Raw genomic sequence first — 20,270 nt, forward strand, 5'->3', positions numbered from 1 at the left:
GTAGAGAAGGTGAAACACCCACACCTGCCTCCACTCCCATTTGCCCCACTCTGGGCCCTTGAGCAAGGCCCTCAACCCCCACCATCTGCTCCCCAAAACAGGTCTCTCTTGAAAATGAGTTCTCGTAGCTCAATGAAACTACCTGTATAATTAATGGGTAAATTCAAATTAAATTAACCATTTTTAGTTGTCTTTGAACTTTAACTTTACACACCTTTGCCCCCCCCCCCCCCCAAAAAAAAATCCACAAATATAACCAGTGGTTCTAGATTTATGTTACAGAAGAGAAGCATGAACTGCAGCACCTCTAACCAGGTATCGTGGGGGGTTTGAAGTGTCAGATTGTTATTGTTGCTTGGAGGAAGTCATCTGTGACTGTAAGCCTCGCACGCTTCCTTTGAAGGAACAAAAACGCCACTGCAGTGAGCTGCTGTGCACATCTTTTAGATAGAATCCACGGCTTTATTCTCATTCAGGTTGCACCTTCTGCTTTATTGTAAAACAAGTGCACAGAAGTCGGACAGCCTGCAGCCTTAAAAACACAAAAAGGTACAACTCCACCTTCTGACCTTTCTTTCTTCCTGTTGTGACTCATATGAGCTGATGCGCTGGATGAAACTGTCAGCCTGCACACTCTTTGCCCAAACAGAAAGCTGAAGTGTGTCCTCACATACTAATCATAGTGCGGAAATGTTCCTGTTCACGCGAGGCGTCTCTGCGTCCTCCTCGTGCTGCGCTCCAGTCTTTTCGTTGGACACAGTCACTGTGCTGACCTTGCTGACGTGGGAAGCGTCGCTCCCGCCTCCCCTCACAGTTGTGACTCACCTGCTCTCTGATCTATTCCCAGTGAGGAGCTCATGATGGGTCTGATTGCGCAAGAGCGGGGCAGGGCTGCCGGGGATGTGATGGTCACAACAATGCATCACACACACACATACACACACACAAAAAAACCTAAAAAAAAAAAAACCCAGGAGATTGGGAAATTGTCGGAACCGACTGCCTGTGAAGGAGTGGCAGTGGTACAGTCTACAAAACAGAAGCAAATCTGAAATATATGATGTAGCAGCATAACCTTGTGAGGATGATGTAAAATAATAAAACTGAAATAATGGGCGTTAAAGGCGGAGCTGTACTAAATATATGCTCAATGAAAACTTTTGACAGTTCAAGAAAACAGCCCCTTTGGGACACATTCTTTATAAATAATAATAATTTTACAAAATATATTAGTTGGAAAAATAAAACCTAAACAGAAATCAAAAATTCCTAGGAGCCCGACAGTCTTCACAGACCAAACACCTTTCCCTTTCTTCCAGCTTTCTACTGCATGCAGTTTTTATGTTGCTGGTAACACATGATAGATTTAAACATAGAATTATTCATACGTTTGGTTTTTGTTACCCACTTTAATTTTGTTTTGTTTATACACATCACAATGTGTATTAAAAACTGCAGTTAGGGTTCAGTAAAAACAAAGGTAGAGAAACAGAAGGTGGGGTGAAGGGGCAGAAACAGGGTGTTGGTGTCTGAACTGTCCGGTGCAACATTTGGTCCTCTGACAAGGAAAACAGCTCGGGGGAGGAGGGAAGTAACCAGAGGACTGAACTGAGTGATGCACTGTTGGAAGGAGCGGAAATAATGGAGGAAAATTAACACAATCTTCACAGCAAGGGCTACAGTCTCAGAGGAGAAAATACTTTTCATATTGTCCTCCTCCTTCTGGATCTCTTGCAGCTCATCTAGAAAGTCTGCAGGTCCGGGGAGAGGTGCAGGGGGGCATAAACGTCAGCAGACTCCTGATACAGAAGGATGAGGACAGATAAACCTGTAAAATACAAAATGCATAGAAAAGGAAAGAGTCAATGAAATAAAAATATTAAGACAAATTCGTATTTGTGGTGTTAAAACAAACCCACAGAGGAAGAGACACAACCATCCCACAACCTACTTTATCTCATCCAGGATGAGTCATCGCCCTGAACAAATTAATACACTGCATCTATCTGCACTGCACCCATGCCAAACAAGCTCGCACCGTGAGTGTACGTGTGTGAGACAGAGCAGCTGTGGGTGGCAACTACAAAAAAAATAAATAAAAAAGGGGACAACCAGTTCACATTTTCTATAAGCTTGCAGTAAATCTTTGTCCCACTTGATTACAAACAAGGACTACCCACAGAAAAGAGATTGGACTGACCAGTCAGTGATAGTTTTTGTGACTGTGTGAAAATGCTCCAGTGTTTTCCTGAGAAGTGGTGATGAGTCAGAGCACCGCGAGCTGAATAATAACAGTGTCTCCGTTCATCCCCACTTCCTCCTTTTATTCCTCAATCTCCTCCGCTACGTCTTTATCTTTATTACATGTTGCAAAAAGTCAAACGTGTCTTTCTTAACATTTTCCGTTACTCAAACAGCTTTTGAAGTGTCTTCACACTCACCAGGTGGGTTGTTGTTGTTTAGGGAGGAAGATGAAGGCTGTCATTGCTGTTTGCAGGTGGAGAGCTTGCGGATTTTGCTGGCTGTGGAGACTCCTTTACGTGAGGGGTTGGATGAAGAGGAGGATCTGCGCTCAGCTTTGGTTTTGCTGTTTAGAGACCCTCCTTCTGTCCCATTCACACAAACTGGCTTGGCTACAGCTACACTGGGATTTGCACTCTCCTGATCATAGTCTTCTTCAGCCACTTGCCCTAAAAAGTGAATACAAAGAAATCCTCACCTAAGTGTTACTTGTATCTTTTAAGTATCAGCATAACGTCAGGTCAAATAACTATGTTTGCTTTTATTCATGTCTGCATGTGTAGCTGGGGCTCTGAGACAATTATGTTGTTTCCATGAACCAAAAACCAGTTCTCAGGTGAATAATAGTAGCAGCACAATGCAATCACCAAAACACCTGGTCAGGCAGCTCTTTGATTTAACATTCAAGCTCGTCTTTCATTTATATGAAGGGACAATGGTGTGTGTGTGTGTGTGTGTGTGTGTGTACACCATGGAAAACCATTCATAGTTCAAACCAAACCCCTTTCAACTTGACTATTTTTACTTCACTTCATTCACATTCTGCAGCTCCATTTGGTTGTTATGTGGGGCACCATTTCTAGATACCCAACACTGACTGCTGCATCTATTATAACTGGTTGTTGCTTAGCAACAGATAAAAGGTTTGAATTCAAGAGGGAAATGTGATAAAAACCAGGGTTGGGGAACAAGTGTAATCACATATTAAAAGATTTTGTTAGTATTGATCCACCCAAACATCTGTTAGAAGGTTCGAGTTCGCCCATAGCAGATAATTATTATAAAATCATCTCTAAATTTTCCGAAACTGAACAGAGATTGACAAAATGAAGCTTGATTTCATTGTCTTAGTAAAGTCTAGCTTTGTTTAGTGGTGAAACTATTATCACAGCACATTTTAGGAAATTGTGACTCAGTTATGTTAAGCACTCCTGTACGCCAGGTTTGAATGCATCCTTCATTTCTAAAATGAAGTCAAAACGTCTGCAGTGAAACAGAACCAACCACGGTTTAATGTATAGTCCAGCAGAGAAGTCTTCTGCGTTACATTTCTAGAGGAAGGATACACAAGTGTCTTCCTAATCTATAGTAATGACCTGGACAAGCAAAGGTCTTGTATAACATTTGACCTTGAAGCTGGGGTGATGAAAAACGTACGTGACACTTGATCTAGTGATGCTGCATGCATCAAGTTTCATTAAATTATCTGAAGCGAGTCAGAAGTTATGGGTGGGACAAGAGAAAGTTTACGTGCGTATGGATGTAGATAAAAATGGAGACCATCCTAACACGTCTGCCTTTACTTTCCAAATAAGAAATCAGTCTGTTGGGAAGCACTTGGAATCTGTAGTCCCACAGGAAACTTCCAGGTCAAATCAAACATCTGATGGGTCTTAATAAGAGTCACACACAGTCATGATCTACCATGGTTGAAACAGGTCTGTAGCTTTAGGACTTTTTTGTAAAAACACAAATTCAGATGAATTTGTGAAGCTTTTTTGTCTTTACCACTGAGCCAAATAGACTGGGATTAATCATTTGTCAAAGTTCATGCTCAATAATCCCATGACGGTTACTCTTTTGGGTTGTTGAAACATTTCGTCCTTCATCCAAAGGACTTCCTCAGTCCGAGGAACCACTACAAACTCAGTCCCATAAGTGGCTTACTCACATAGTGGGACAAACAGTTTTATGGTGATAAGATGGTTTCTGGGGTTTGTTGTGGCTCCTCGGACTGAAGAAGCACAAAACGTTTAAAAAAAAAAAAAAAAAAAAGAAACCGTCCAGAGGACCTGACTTAACCTTGTTGGATTAATCATTTAATTTTTATACAAGAACATCAATGCATGTTTTAGAAACCATCCTGTATAGTGAAAACTAATAATCACAGAGCCATGACAGGGTCTTTGGTTATCTGAGTTCATCAAATTAATGCTAATAATTGTGCTCAGGATTCTCACATTTTCATAGTTTAAAATCTGTTCAAATGTTTTGATAAAAAAACAAAAAACTGGTACCTTTTCCAGGGATAAATTAAATGATGTTCTCAAAGCTCATGGGAGTAAACAGTTCTGAATATGACAGTATAACTCCAAGTCCAATGTACCTGGCACTGTGAAGTCCTGAGTGTATATGATCTCATCCTCTCCATCGTAGAACTCGTCGTCATCATCTTCTGTGTAGCCATGTAAATCTTCCAGGTAGGGAACTACTGTCATACTCCTCCATGGGTCCCTGCTTTCTGCACTGGGAGGGATGGGAACGGGGGGCTCAGATGGAGGGTGTTTCTTTCGCACCCAGCTGGCGATGTTCGAAATAAGAGAGGACATTAGTGAGTTATGTAAATGGCAGCACAAGTCTGGACCCTGTAGAATGGGAGCCATTTTCAAATGGTCATGCAAATCGACTGCGACAGATGTTCACTCACTTGTGTTGCCTTATGTTTTGTATGGAAAACCTCTTTGAAGGGTCGTACTCAAGCATTCCTGAAACACACACACATTTGTTTTCACGCATTTAAAAATAAATAAATAATAAAATAAATGCTTTTCAAGGCAGTGGGAGATCTCATTGAGGAGGGGGAGGTTATTGGCATACAAACGCTTGAAGAAAAAAAAAAAAAGGCAATCACTCCTAATAGAGCATCAAAACATCTTGTGTAGTTTTAAAAAGTCTGGAGAGTAATGTGAGGAAAAATCCACATGAACTCCACAAGTGTTGTGCTTAAGTTTATTGTAATGTGGACTGGATTTGCACAGGAAGCAGCGTGAAAAGGCAGAAGTGATGTGATGCCTATCCCAGTAATGTAATTACCATCCACTGGGCAGAGAGGAGCAGAATGCAAAGGGCTGATAGTGCTGCGCCTGCTGAAGGACACACTTTGTAGTGCCAGGTTTATTTTAGACCACGCAATTATGGACTGACTGTCTCTCAGGTGCTGCGTCATCAAAGACACACGTCACACACTTAAAATGCGGGACAGAAACCCAGCGCGTTTTAAAACAGCAATTTGTTTCCTTTCAGTTTATTGTAAACCACTTAAATCACTATGACGAAGATTGTTTAAATGTAAAACTGACTAAAAGGCTGAAATTCCTCTTTGGCATTCAGCCTTCATTAAGGATTTCACATTTTATGATTTTGCTTGCTCAGGATGAGAGACTGCAATGAAGCCAAGATTCAACTTGTCTGCTGGCCTCTTTAGATAGAGAACTTTACTAACTGGCTTTTATGTATGTGAATGTTCCTGTAAAGTGCCCTGAGACAACTTTGCTGTGATTTGGCGCTATATAAATAAACTGAATTGAATTGAAAATTGAATTACTGTTTGCAAACAAGCAATCTTTACAACGTTCTTGGATTTTAAACAGGCTGATGATTTTTTTTATTTTAAACAAAGTTATTTAAGAAAGAAAAAAATGCTTCTCAATTATTTTTAGTTTTTAGTAGGAAAATGTCAGCGTATTAGTAAAAAAAAAAAACAGCTCAAGCTTAAGGTGTTTAGTATTTTGTTGCAGGCTTTAGATCAATGCAATGACGTCAGCTGACAGCGTTTCTATAGTTTGGAAGAGAAATCAGTTACTTTTAATGTCAAAGCACCACCTACTGGATGAACAAAGAACACCGTCACTTTCAGACACGATGTATTATTATTACATTTACTAGATGCGTGGGCAATTTCATTTTCAAGTAGTGCCCTTTAATATTTCATTTTCAGTAATACAACATAACATGCACCCTGTAATCTAGATAACATATTGATGGAAAAGCTTTTCAATGACATTTTGACATTAGAGCATGACAGCCCTAGTGATACGTTTACCACATTTCTTGTTATGGCGGAAACATAAAATTACATGATTAATTCAATATTTCACTGTGAACTCATTGCTACATTTCAGGAAACTATAGAAAAAAAAAGATTATTCTAAAAATGTATGTTTATTTTTTCTAAACACGTTTCTCATTTGTGCTGATGTTCTTAACTAGATCAGCTGTGTTCAGAAAAAGAAAAAAGCTGATCAGCCGTACAATGAAGAGGAGGAAAATATTTATTATTTAACAGAGTTTACTTATTAAATCACAAATTCAAGGTTCAAACTTATATAGGATCAGTATACAAATACGATTTTGGTAAAAAAAAAAAAGTCTATGTCCTGCTTTTCAGTGAAAATGCTTTTAGTGTTTTTGAGACAAGAGACTTTGCACAGAGCAACACTTACCTTGCAGCAGGTTCGACAGGAGAGGTCCGCAGTCTTCAGGAATAGTGTAGTCTCCTTTTCCAATGTTCTCAAATAGCTTATAGATGTTGTCTCCCTCAAACGGATAAAGACTCGTTGTAATGTTGTATCTGAATTCCAAAAAAAGCAAAGATTAAGAATAGCACGTTTACAGGTGAAGAATGGCATCAGGGCTGTGATGAGCGTCACTCACAGTGTTACTCCAGCAGACCAAATGTCCACTTTAAACCCCGAAAAGGTGTCCAGACCGTTAGCGATCTCCGGGGGCTGGAAGGCCGGCGAGCCCTGACTGGTGCGACACGTGTCATCCTCTGCAAACGGATGAAGGGCCTGAAAACATCAGAGGGAGAACATAATATGATTAACTTTAGTATTTATTGCCACAGTATTTATTCAATAAAATATAATTTATAATCTATTTGTACAAAAATGTCATGCATGGCTAAATACAATCAATAAAAGCATATATATATATATATATATATATATATATATATATATATATAAATATCATTAAGTAACGTGAAAACCAAAAACCACTATTCAAAACGTATGTCAATGCTAATTAATGGTTTCCACACAAAGAATAAAATGAAAAAATGAAAACAGCTATGGCTTTTAAAGAGTAAGTTACAGTTGACAATTAGCAGTAAAAATAGAGGTTTGGTCTGGTGAAATCTGATAGTAATTATAATAGTTCTGAGTTTACCTCTGCCACTCCAAGGTCAGAGATTTTAAGTGATCCATCTGTGGTCAGCAGCAGATTTCCTGGTTTAATATCTTTGTGAACAATTCCCTGGCTGTGCAAATATTCAAGGCCATCTAAAAGTTGGCAAAAGTACCTGCAAAAAGCAACAATAGAGAAAATCAAAGTATTTTACAGGTAAAAGATACACAGTGCCTTGCCAAAACTAAATATTATAACACAAATGTGTATTTTAGGAAACATATTTAACTTCATCAGAGGAGTTAGGGCCTGGAATGTGTGGTGGCCAATACATGACAAAAAAAAAATGCTTCAATAACTTTTACATTTTAAGATAAATGAATCCAGCAATTGTAATTTAGAATTATTCTCATGACAGTAGAAAAAAAAAAAAAAAAACCTACTGAAAAGATAAAAACAGTTATTTTGGCATATTTAGGTACTACATGAATATATGATGACACTGCTTCCACAGGTTTGTACTGTAGGCACCCATCACTCTGAAATAGAGTAAATCTGAACCTTGTGAAGTCTAATCTTTACCATTTTAAAGTGCCTGTGACATGCATATCCTACAAAAACAAAAAGTGGATAAAAGCATCTCAACATTTAAGAAATTTAGCATAATGCACATGATTTTACCCATTTAATCACATAACTGGCATATTTTCTTTGACCAAAGTGAAACAGGAAGTGACATTAAAGGGGAACTCTTTAAAAAGGGGCAACTCACTGGTCTTAGTTTAATGAAACAATATTTGAACTGACTCTTTGTCTCTCTGATAGTAACTCAAAATGATGTAAAGAAACAGCCGATTCCTCTCTGCTGTGTTGTTGGCCGTTGTAGCAATGCTCTGTTTACATGCAGGTTCTCCTTTGTCATCACTTCCTGTTATTGCTCATGCAAATATCTTGACAGTTCATCTCAGCAGCATGACCTTTTTTTGCACGTTGTAATGTCGTCTTTCCAAAGATGCATAATTTTCTATAAAAATATGAAGTCACTAGCACTTTAAATTTATCTCATCCTGAGGCTACACAGCTGTTTTTTCAGAAGTTTCGAGTTTTCTTCTCACTGTGCACATGGCAGTAAGTTTCATTCAACCTTTCAAGAATGTTTCTGACAGATTTGGATTCCAACAATTAAGTGACTTCAGATTACAGTTGCAAAGTTCCAGGTAATTTCAAAGTTGGAAACTTTCCATGGGAATTAAGAGGAATTACCAGGGAACGAACAAGAATAAAGTTGTGATTTAAAATACTGAAGGTTGGCCCTTGCACAGGGATTTTAAATATAGATGGGGAAAACGTTTTTTTTCATGATCTTTACTAAAACAACCAGATTTCATTGCAGTACTATACAATTAGAGGTACCACATCCTACAAAATGTAAACGGTGTCACCTGATAATGTAGGGACAGATGTAAAAGTAACATGTAAATAGTTTTGTATTGAAACACGATTTACTGAAATTTATTTAGATTTTATGTAGATAAAGAACAAATGTGCCAAAATAATGTCCAAATGGCATAAAGATGGTTATGTCCAGAGTTGTGTGAATAAACTTCAACTTTTTTGTACCTAAATTTAGACATTTCAGTGATTTATTGATAAAAATTTGATGATTTACATAATAGACTTACTATAATGCAAATATTTTTGTTCTGAGTGTGTTTATAATTTTAGAAAAAGATTAAGCAACAACAAGAACAAAAAGAACTTTAAAAATGCTCAAAATCCTTTATTTTCTGTAAGTTCTGTGGTTGTGACACAATGAAGTCATCATATCCAAATGAGGTCAATAAATGTGGTACTTTTATAAACTTTGATTCAAACGTAATATGAAGTTATCTGCTGAAGATAAAGTGTTTACGTTTTTTTTTTAAATGTGATATTTTGTTTAAACCACCCCCAATTTTCTGTTTAGTCCCTTAAATTCTTATTGAAAGTTACATTTTGGAATATTTTCAAAATTTTCCAACCTCCCATGGAAAACTTCTGGAAAGTTTCCAGAAGTTTTTTTGCTCCTTTGCTACCCTACCTCAGACTTATAGTAAACATGTTTTTTCATGAAGATCAAAATTAACCATTATCCTTTCAGATTATAAATAATTTGTTCTTAATCTAGTTCACTGGTGGTTTTACCAATCCCAGTTGTTCAGTTTTGAACATTACTGCAGTACTTTAATAAGAGGGAAATCTTAATTATTTTCTAAAGTAAATGTATAAGAAAAAATAAACAGTTTATGAAGAATTAGCTAAAATACCTTAGCTGTTTTCTGGCAGTAATGAGACTTTGACACAATCTCTAGTTAGTTATTTTAATAATATAGGCTCTGCCCACTCAGCTCTAAACTTAGGCCTGGAGAAGCAGCAGTAGAGAGGGTCATGCTAAATATAGCTGAGAGGCTCAAAGAAAGGGAGACTAGAGGGGGAAGGAGGAAAGTAAAAAAAACAAAAAACAATATTGAGACTTACCCGTGAGCTTGAAATACTGGAAATCTTTTCTCTTGTACGCTGTCCAACATCTCTTGCATCCCACAAACACAATACTCCATCACCATATACGTAAGTCAGGAGTCAAGGAGAAGTTTAATGAACAAATACTTGGAGCTGTTAAACTAAAATACAAACAAATACACCCTCAATAACAGTCACTTTTATGGCACATCTAATTAATATCAATATTCATGAGATTGAGGATATATTTTCTGCTTCTCTTCATTGTAGAGCACATCAACTAACTGAATCACATTCTTGTGTTGGAGTCTTCTTAGCAGCTGAATCTCCCTAAAGTAGAAAACAGAGAAACGAAGACAAAGATCAAGCACAACATCTACAATGTTATTAACAGTGGTACACTTCTGCCGGAATGTAGGCTAAAGCCCAGGTTTCATAAATCAATGCATTGACATAATAATGTCACCATATAGTGCAGGTGTAATGTGTTTTATCACCGAATCAAAAAAATTGTTTGGCAGAAAAGAATTGTTGATGGCACTTGTGTTTATGTTTTAGGGCTTTGGTTGTATTAATATAGACCCCCCCCCCCCCCCCCAAAAAAAAAACAAAAAACAAACAAAAAAACAGCAACGTGTTCAAGCGCAGCCACAGTTAATTACATGAGCTTTTTCATAAAAACACAAAACTGGAAATGTCAGTTTGCTATCCAAGAAACTGACGTTTAAATCATGAGTATGACAACCCACTGAAACTCAACATTCATCAGAGAAGAAGACAAAATGTTCTAAGCAACAGTAAAGTATGTTAACCACAAACTCAACAAAGAATGCCATAAACATCCACACAAAGAATGCACTAAGATTTGACCCGGGAACAGGAATCTTCTTACTTAAAAGTCAGAACAGGGGATTTTTTTTGCTTTACTTTGTTTGAGAGATAAAGCCTTTTATTTTAAGTAGAGATGCACAATATTGGATTTTTGGCCGATATCCGATATGATAATACCACTATTTTTTTCCTAGACACTTACAGAGACTACATAGCTTTCTCTGCTGTGGAATTAAAATACTACATTATTCTGCGTGGTCTTTGTCAATTTGGCTGCTACCAAATGCAGATGCCAAAAAGGGGTCTGAAAATGATGTAACACTTCAACTTGGATTGTGTTTAACGTCAAATTTAAATGTTGAACGATGTATGTATGTATATATATTATGTATGTATATATATGATGTATGTATGTATGTATGTATGTATGTATGTATGTATGTATGTATGTATGTATGTATGTACACACACATATGCCTTTTATATTGGCGAGTTATTTTGATGGAATGGCCGATGCCCGATATTTAACTTTATCGCCAATATCGGCTGATACGGATACCATGCCGATAATATCGTTCTGCGTGCATCCCTAATATTAAGACATAATACTGTTTGCTTTACAGCTGTAGTAACACTGCCACACAGGATCATTCGTACCACTGTTGAATAGGTAGCCATGACATTTTTTAGATCTTAAAAACTGCTTGTTTTACCTTTTTTGTACAAAACATTTCAATCATACAATAAATATCAGCTACATTTATGCAAGACCAGCCATGCTTCATACTGTGGTGACTGAAAACCAAAAAGTCTAATTTACCAATGCAAAATGTGTTACAAAGCGACATTTGATTATTTATTAATAAATTATGATATTGACGATACTATATTATATCTGGGTTGAAGATAACAGCCTATCCTAGTTGAGGTGGGAAACACACTGAGCAAGTTGTCAATCCATTACAGGGCCAACATGCAGATTTTTAGACTATGGGAGGAAGCTGGAGTACCCTCCCAAAACCCATGTAGGAACATACATGGAAAACCTGCCAACTCAGCACAAAGCTCTCCACAAAAATGATTTGAAGCTGACACCTTAATTTAGTCAGTTTCCCTCTTAATGACATGGTCCTTTTTGTAACTGCACAACTTCGAACTAACCTGACAGCATATTAATTTATCCTGGTTGATAGTAACATTTTGTGACAGATTAGAACTAGTAATGAATACACACAAAGCTGACAAAACTATCAATGCATGTCCCAACAGCCTGTCATCTCAACATCAACACACAAAGTGACAGTGAAATTATTTGGCAAATTATTAAACAAATTATTGCATATGCAGATGTTTAGAGGAGCATGACTGATCAAATTATACATGCACACAAACATGTTATCCAGACTTTCTCTATAGTTTAATTTAAAAGTTGTTTTTTTTTCCTTCAGCATGTAAACCAAAGATGAACTGCAGCTTAATTTTTGCCAATATTTTCAAAAGCTCCCATGCATAATTATTTATTTTGCACATTTCAGCATATACCAGCTTGAAATAAAATTTTACTACCAAACAGCTTGCAAAAACTCTTTAAGATCTTCCAACAAACTGATGATGGGGCGTCAACTGTGTATTCAAGTGTCAAGTAAAATACTGTTTTTCTTAGGTTGACAACTATTACGGAAGTAGAGTTAACCCTTTACGAACAGAAACTGTTTAAGCTTGAACACGTAGAAATGTTTTAGCTGCTTTTATACTACCACACTAATTAAGAATATCATGACCACAGCACATTTGGAATGCCGATGCAAACTGCTGGAAAAATGTGACATGTAAAAAAAAAAAACCTTTTTGTAAAGTACTACCTTACTCTGTGCAAATAAACATGTGTGTGTACACAATTGCTATTTTCAGCACTCAAAGCTGTCTCCATGAAGTATGATGAATATTTACACAAAAGTAACGAATGTATGATGAAGTTACACATCATGCATAAGTACTTTTGATGATCTCACTACACACAATACAATTCTGTCTTCAACTCTGCACCATCATAGCATATTTACTAGAGAAAGAAAAGGAATACCAAGATGATTTATGTAATAATATTTTTATGTAACACATATGTAAAAGTCTTGGCTTTTTAAATTGAGTTCTCTTTCCTTTGTCCAATCCACAAATGGTTTATTGTATCAAGTAGTTATAACTCAGAGGAAAAAGATAATGTATCAGTGCCTAAAATAAAACTATAGAGCTCAAACATGGCTGAAACATCTGCCCTCTTAAGAAAACAAACGAGCTATTCTGGGCCTAATTATCACTGTGCAGTTGATGAGCTGTGTCAGCTCTTTTCCTTTAACACAACCATACCACTGACAGATGAATATATATATATAATATATATATATATATATATATATATATACATATATAGTGCCTAAAGTGCCTCTTCCTTTCACACAAACCCACAATTTACTGCTGCATCACTGCAGTGATAAGAACACTACTGCTTCATCATGCATATCCATCCATCCATTTTCTTTACCCGCTTATTCCATTTTGGGTCACGGGGGTCGCTGGTGCCCATGTCCAGCAATCACTGTGCGAGGGGCGGGGTACACCCTGGACGGGTCGCAAGTCCATCACAGGGCCACACAGAGACAAACGAGAAACAACCATTCACTCTCTCACTCACACCTAAGGACAATTTAGAGTTACCAATCAGCCTAACATGCATGTTTTTGGACTGTGGGAGGAAACCGGAGTACCCGGAGAAAACCCATGCATGCACGGAGAGAACATGCAAACTCCACCCAGAACGGCCCCTGGACCCGGGTTTGAACCAGGGACCTGCTCGCTGAGAGGCAGCAGCTCTACCAGTTGCGCCACCGTGCTGCCCCATCATGCATATATGAAAGATAAATACAATCAAAACGTGGTTATATGTTTCATCTTGCTTCAAACTGTAAAATGTCTCCACTATCCAACAAATAAGAGCGGATGACTCATCTCGATTTCACTGTGTTTTTGTGTCACTGCATCCAGACCGCTGCTCATCTCCATAGTGCAAAATCATAAAACAGAGGCCGTGCTGACAGCGAGGGCTCAGTGACTGCTGCAGTCCATCTGCAGTCTGAGTTCAAATTTGTACTGAAGGACCTTGTGCACTTACAGCCTGCAGAGCTGAGAGGACTGCAACACTCAGCGATACAGAAGCCACTGTAATGCAGCAGCTACATAAACAATGTACCAGAATCTGAATCTGCGCTGCGCTGGGGTGAGTGTGTCCATGTACGTTCCTGTCATTCCAGACAGGCTTCGCTGGGGTGTTGCCATAACAACACAAGTGGCATTGCACAGTCAATACCAGCATGGGCATGCCCACTCCAATAGCAACATTTTAAAAACAGGAAGTGTTTTGGTTGACAGGAATGCTAAGCAGCCTCTGAATGGAGAGACTGTGGCACAAGTTCGCAAGGCCTTTCCTAAACATTTCTTCAGTATGGCTGCAAACATGAGCCCCTTTTCAAAGCTGCCTCTGGTCATTAAAACATGCATCAAACGAGATAGCAGCGTCTCATGCCGAAGTGCACTTGCACAATAAATCTAGCATTTTGGAACTATTTGAAGTGAGGAAATTAACTGAGGTGTTGAGGATCGCTATGCTTAAAATGTATGTTGGACATCTCCCTCATATCATTTGAAATCCCTCAACTGGCTGAGAGCACAGACTGTGTGTCATCACAACATCACACCCTCGAGCCGAGATGCTGGCTTACCCACACAGACTGACCATTTGGGCTCTGACTACCTTGCTTATCAGCGACGGGGCAATTTCAGCCTCCCATTGCCAACTCAGTTGTTACACAAATCTTACAAAAAGAAGAGTAAAAGAACGCTTCTCAGGCCCGGCTTGTAAGTATTTTGTGAAAGAGGTTACAGACACACTTTGCCAGGCTCTCTGCAAAATTGTTCAAGGTCGGTCAGGTAACACAACTACAGCCATCAGTTTTTAAAAAAACACTGACTGAGGTTTAGTGCTGTCTTCTAGTTTTTTTTTTTTCTTTCTGAAATGATCCAGAAATGCCCAAGAGGCAGTCACAATAAAAGTTATTTAAATGATCTAAATGCTAAGAGAGCGTTTGAGTTTTGTTCCTTTTCATTGGGCAGAAATGTCCTTCAAGGGTTACTGAGAGTAAATTGTGCATATACTGTACAACCATCTAAAAAGACGTCCTACAGAATAAGAGGAGTTTCTAACTACACACGTCACTAAATAGCTCACTAATAACATAAATAGCTTTAAAGACAGAACAGAACAGTGATGTGATATAGTAATCCTGTTGTACTTTGACCAAAGCATGTAACAACCATTGTAAGGCCTCAAGAAAATATGTAAAGTAGTAGGGGTGCACTATCGGCCCCGATTTCCTTAATTTTGGGAAATTGGCCGATACTTGCATGAGAAACCGATTTTACAGATTTTTTTTTTGTTTGTTTGTTTTAACAACAATTGTCTGAACTTGATTTATATTTCAGAGCACTACATCATGGCCAGTTAAAACAAGTTTGTATTGTTTCTAGGATATTGTTCAAGTGTATGTTTTTCAACAAAATATTATTGGAAAATTGAAGGTGCGTTGTGAACTTATAACACCTGACATTGTCGCTTATAAAACAAAATCGGAATCGGCAGGTCAGACATTTTAGAAACCGGTGATCGGCCAGAAAACTGCAATCGGTGCACCCCTATAAAGTAGCTTAAAAATGTTTAGTTTTAAATTACCAATCATAAATAGATATCTTCTAATATGACATACAAAACTGAAACAGCATTAAATTAAAAGAAGCAAAGTAGAATACCTAGAGCCCTTTTAAAATCTTTTTCCAGCACATTAATTTTCTCTAGTACGAACCAGAACACAGGTTAGTGCAGCTTCCCTTTTGTCCTGCATGTGTGGACAATGTCTGTAACTGTATATTTGTTTTTTTCTTCTTCTGTGTGTATGAAAACCTGACTTGCCTAGTCATAATTTTCAGTCCTGCATTTAAAGGAACAAATGGATATTGCACAGTCTGAGACATGCAGCACTTCATAAATGTTGGATCGAGCTGCAGGAACTCTGAAAAGACAATACACCACTAATCAAAACAGAGCCAGCACAGATACTGATGGAGCACCACAGCTGCTGTCGGGGCATTTTAGCTACCAAAAAGTATGAGGTTAATTTATACCAGTCTATATTAAAATGGCAAATGTAAGACAGTAAGTCAGAAAATCCCATAATACCAAAATACCCTTAGGTGAACAGTGAAAGCAGTGTTTCATTATCCTTCTGCTGCAGTTTTGAATCTGGCCTACAAACACATCTTGCAGTGCTTCATTCCCTCCGAGTGAACTCATTCTGACAGTTTTCTAAAGCTACTGCTATAATTAGCGCAGGCCCACAGCGAATGGCTGGATATTATTTAATAAAACTAAGGTGATTAAAACTTGGGCTAATCAGGAAGTGAATTACAAAAATGGTCTGATAAGTATGTACAACAGACAAATCACACACACATACAAAACAAACAAACAAAAAACAGCAGGAAACAGAAGTACTGAATAATCCGTCAGGAGGCTATGAAAAAACTGATGCAAAAAATGTCATTGTTGGGCAAAGATACAATTTTTAAATGAGAGCTTTTGTTTGGGTAGACACCTTAAATTGCACAGATTGTATCCAATCTTAAATGTTGTAATGGTTGTTTTTAACAAGGTTTCTCTGTTTTATTCGGTCATACAACTAACCAAATTTGAATCCATCAAGTATCTAAACATGTAAGGAGAATATTTTAAATGTTAATATTTAGGAGAGTACATTTCTTGATTACAATTGTTGTACCTTTAAAGCCTTATAACCTGAATCTCTCACTCACTGCTCATTGAATTGAGAAAGCTCCTCGGATGAGGAGCGAAACGTCTTCTGTTACAAATAAAGTCCAGTTTTTGTATTGAACGCCTTTTGAATGTACCTTTTAAATCACAATTTGTAAAACACTGCAAAGTGCTACTTTGCATAATACTATTCTCTCTCAAAACAAATCAAAAGTATAGACAATGTTTTTTATTATTTATTTTTGCAAAATAAAAAAAAATAAAAACAATAGAATAGCTTAGTATATTTAAATGTATGTAATAACCAAAGATGTAACAATGCAAAATAAACTTTGCATCTTAGTTATGTTTTAAGAATGGCTAAACATCAAAGATCATAAACATTGTATTGAGATATTTTGCGCTATGCTTCCTCAGCCGTTTCTTCTCATTTGAAACAAATATTATAATGAAGTTGTTTCATCATTTCCTGCATCAACATTCAAAATTGTGTTTAATTGCTAAAACTGTTCACGTCAGTAGAGCGATACAGATTTTATGGACATCATAGGTCCTAAATTAGTATAAATTAGTCACAATTTTCAGTCCCCCATTTAAAGGAACATCACATCCTAATTTATGTATTAACCTTTATTTAACCAGGCAAATCCCATTGAGATCTCTTTTGCAAGGGAGGCCTGGGCCTGAAGGCAGACTAGCATACACGTTTTTAGTGTAATTAGGCTTTGTTAGAAGTTAGAGGAATACATTTTATATTTAAAAGGACTGAATCTGGGTTCAAGTAAAAGAGAAAAACTTATTTAGGGAAAAAGTAAACATTACAGCAGGATTTTAATCGATTTTAACTTATATTGAAACTGAGCACAGTTGCTTTCCTTGCAAAAATCAACAGGAACAAGAATAATCAATGGCAACTTATCAGTTATTAGTGCAAAAGATAATTAAAAGGCTTTATCTAAATAGAAGTTTAACATTGAAGATTGCAAATGTTGAGGCATGAAATGTTGTAAATACTGTCCCAGTCAGAAAAAAAAAACCATTAGCATGTAATTTTTTTTAATTGAATTTTCAGCGCTGAATTAAATTAGTGTAGTTGCATAACAAACTATTTCTATCTCAAATATAAGAAGCTAAAATTTAACCTTCAAAATGCAAATCATACAAATAGACACAAAACAAGCTTGCAAATGAACAAAACTTACTTTTTCACATTGGCTTCTCCGTTGGGAATCCTCCTAAGCTTCTTCTTCTTCAGTATCTTGACAGCTCTGCGACAAAGTGTTTCTGAGTCCAGCATTTCTTTCACCTTGCCATAAGATCCTTCCCCTAGCAGATCCCCCATCAGGTACTTTCCTATCAGCTTTGCCCTCTTCCTCCGTGGTTGGTAGATCACCTCTGTTGAGTCAATGCGGTGAATAAAAGTGTCCATCTCCATAAGTTCATTTTCATTTAGATAATCGAGGTGATGCAGCTCCCCGTCACTCATGACTGGTATTTCTTCTAACCACTGCCCAAGCCTTGTGTGCAGGGAAAAGGTTTAAAAACTGGCTACAACTGGTGGTAGGGGGTAAACCGCTGTTAACCTTTCAGCTGAACTGAGTGTTTCTAGAAAATACTGACAATGAGGGAGGGAAAAATGAGGCCTGAGAGATGAAGAAAAAAGTGGGTGATCAATGTGAAACCTGTAAACATTAGGGCTCTTTTTGTACAAGCGGTCCTAAAAGAGGTGCAGAAGCTGTTGGCTCAATTAGTGTTTTTTACTGTGCATTATGAACCAAATCGATGAGTGCTAAAAATTATGATTCTACAATATTATTTTCCTTTGCGACAGTGTTGTTTTATCCGTTTATGATTTTAATACCATACAATTTTTGGTAAATGAAACCAGTCTTGCTTTAAGGCCTCACAGCACGGCATTTCTGTCAAAGGTCCTGGCTGGGTTGCATACTTTCCATAGGACACATAAGTGTGTACAGCTGGACTGGATCCAAGCGGAGAACAACAACCGAAACAAGCAGCAGGATCGATCCGATATCTGGTGTCAGTCGCGTTGCAGGTCGACTGAAGCACCCAAAGTGTTGAACCGTCCTCAGGTGTCCTCCATGTCACCGCAGTTTGTATAGCTTGGAGCCTGAGAAATGATTAACCACATTATTCAAAAAAAAAAAAAAATCACTGTTGACTCTGTCTTAAAACTTAATCTAACTATTACAATGGCAGTAAAAAAAAAAAAAAACACATAAACACTTTGACCATTTAACCTCTGAATTTTCTCCTTGCTGTAAGACAGATATGACTCTTTATTTGTACACACAACAAATGGAAAAAACTACTTTGACAAACAGGTCAGCGGGAAAGGTGAAGAACTTAAGCTTTACAACAGGGAAACTAAAGTCTGAAAATATATGGTCGTTTATGTCTTCATATTTTAGGAGGCCAACACATTTAGGCCGTTACATAATAAATAAAGCTTTAAATTGTGTGTTACTCACATCTTGAGAAAGGTTTCATTGATTATAGCTCTAATAAATCCGCTTTTCCACGGGCTCAAATGCGGACAACAGACACAAAAGCTTTTCAAAGCTAAATTTGAGCTTTTCCTTCATTAAGCATGTCAAAACTAACTACCGGTATATGCTTTAGTTCACAAGACTAGCTGCCAAGTTTCTCTAGGTCCTCCCGATTGAATGAATTAGCTTTCAAACATGAGCTGTTCCTCAAAATGCACATACTAAACAATTATAATAAAAAATAAACTTTAAAACCACAGTGACGAGTTTGCTTTTAACGAAAGCTGAATGAACACATCTGGTGGGTGCTAGTATGGGGGAGCGAAACGTCGTCACACAACTGTGGCTAACGTCTTAGCTAACTTCACTTCATGACGCGCAGGGGAGGCAGCGGCATACCAAGTGACGCGCATTGTTCTCCAACTATGCTGCATTATGCTCATCTAACAGCAGAACTAGCTTTAGCTTTTACATCCAATATGCTCTGAAACACCAGATTAATCCAGCTAATGCAAGCTAACTGATGGCTAGCAAGACGCTCAAGACTGAATCCAATGTTTTTGCTACCAGTTTACCAAGCTAGGTCGCTCCTCTCACCTTTATCCGAATGAGTGTGTCCGTTGTGCGGTGTGTTTGCACTTCGTATGTCCGTCCTCGGTGAAAATGTTCCGTTTGAGTGTTAACGCTCAATATCAGTAATTTTTCCCTCACTCTCTGTGCTACTGCTGCCTCTCAGGTTGTCGCCATCTTGTTTACCTCCCTCCCCCTCGAACAGCCACACACGTTACTGCGTCAGATCAAAGTTTACCCGCACACTGGAGCCGCTGTATGGCAAGCCGTTTGAACATTAATTTGAAATCAAGTACGGTGTGTCCCGCTAGTGAGTATTTTGGGGTTTACTGGTTCATGCGTTAAAAATGTAGGTCGCACAGGTTAACTAGTGTGCACACTTCGCGGTGACTAGTTGTACTAGTGGGTTAAAGGTTTTGACACTCGCTAGTAAATTATTTCAACCATTGTTAGGAAAAAGTGCCATTAATTGACAAAATTTTGTAGTAAGACTGCCTATTTTAATCAGTGTGACAAAATATTTTCTTAAGTGATCAAATGTCCAACAGTGCAGA

At 37.7% G+C, this 20,270-nt stretch overlaps 1 protein-coding gene across 1 annotated transcript; it reads right to left on the bottom strand.

Moving 5' to 3' along the window:
• Positions 1 to 1,305: 1,305 nt before the first annotated feature.
• On the bottom strand, positions 1,306 to 19,929 carry stk11 (serine/threonine kinase 11). The gene is made up of 11 exons (XM_037681706.1): positions 19,744 to 19,929; positions 17,839 to 18,767; positions 10,174 to 10,257; positions 9,946 to 10,035; positions 7,471 to 7,603; positions 6,955 to 7,091; positions 6,744 to 6,871; positions 4,949 to 5,006; positions 4,628 to 4,821; positions 2,442 to 2,690; positions 1,306 to 1,828 (listed from the first exon to the last, which is right to left on the bottom strand). The coding sequence occupies exons 2-10, from the start codon at positions 18,120 to 18,122 to the stop codon at positions 2,482 to 2,484; spliced, it is 1,317 nt and encodes a 438-aa protein (XP_037537634.1). The 5' UTR covers positions 18,123 to 18,767; positions 19,744 to 19,929; the 3' UTR covers positions 1,306 to 1,828; positions 2,442 to 2,481.
• Positions 19,930 to 20,270: the final 341 nt, after the last annotated feature.

Source organism: Nematolebias whitei, chromosome 9 (assembly GCF_014905685.2).
Source record: "Nematolebias whitei isolate Nwh7 chromosome 9, NemWhi1, whole genome shotgun sequence".
In the NCBI taxonomy this organism is placed as follows: domain Eukaryota; kingdom Metazoa; phylum Chordata; class Actinopteri; order Cyprinodontiformes; family Rivulidae; genus Nematolebias; species Nematolebias whitei.

Excerpts from the sequence above, each read along its gene's own strand:
- stk11 (XM_037681706.1), bottom strand. The coding sequence starts at position 18,122 with ATGAGTGACGGGGAGCTGCATCACCTCGATTATCTAAATGAAAATGAA. Across the intron at positions 7,604-9,945 it reads CCAGTATTTCAAGCTCACGG|GTACTTTTGCCAACTTTTAG; the intron begins GTAAGTCTCAAT and ends TGCTTTTTGCAG. Across the intron at positions 7,092-7,470 it reads CTGACCTTGGAGTGGCAGAG|GCCCTTCATCCGTTTGCAGA; the intron begins GTAAACTCAGAA and ends TGATGTTTTCAG.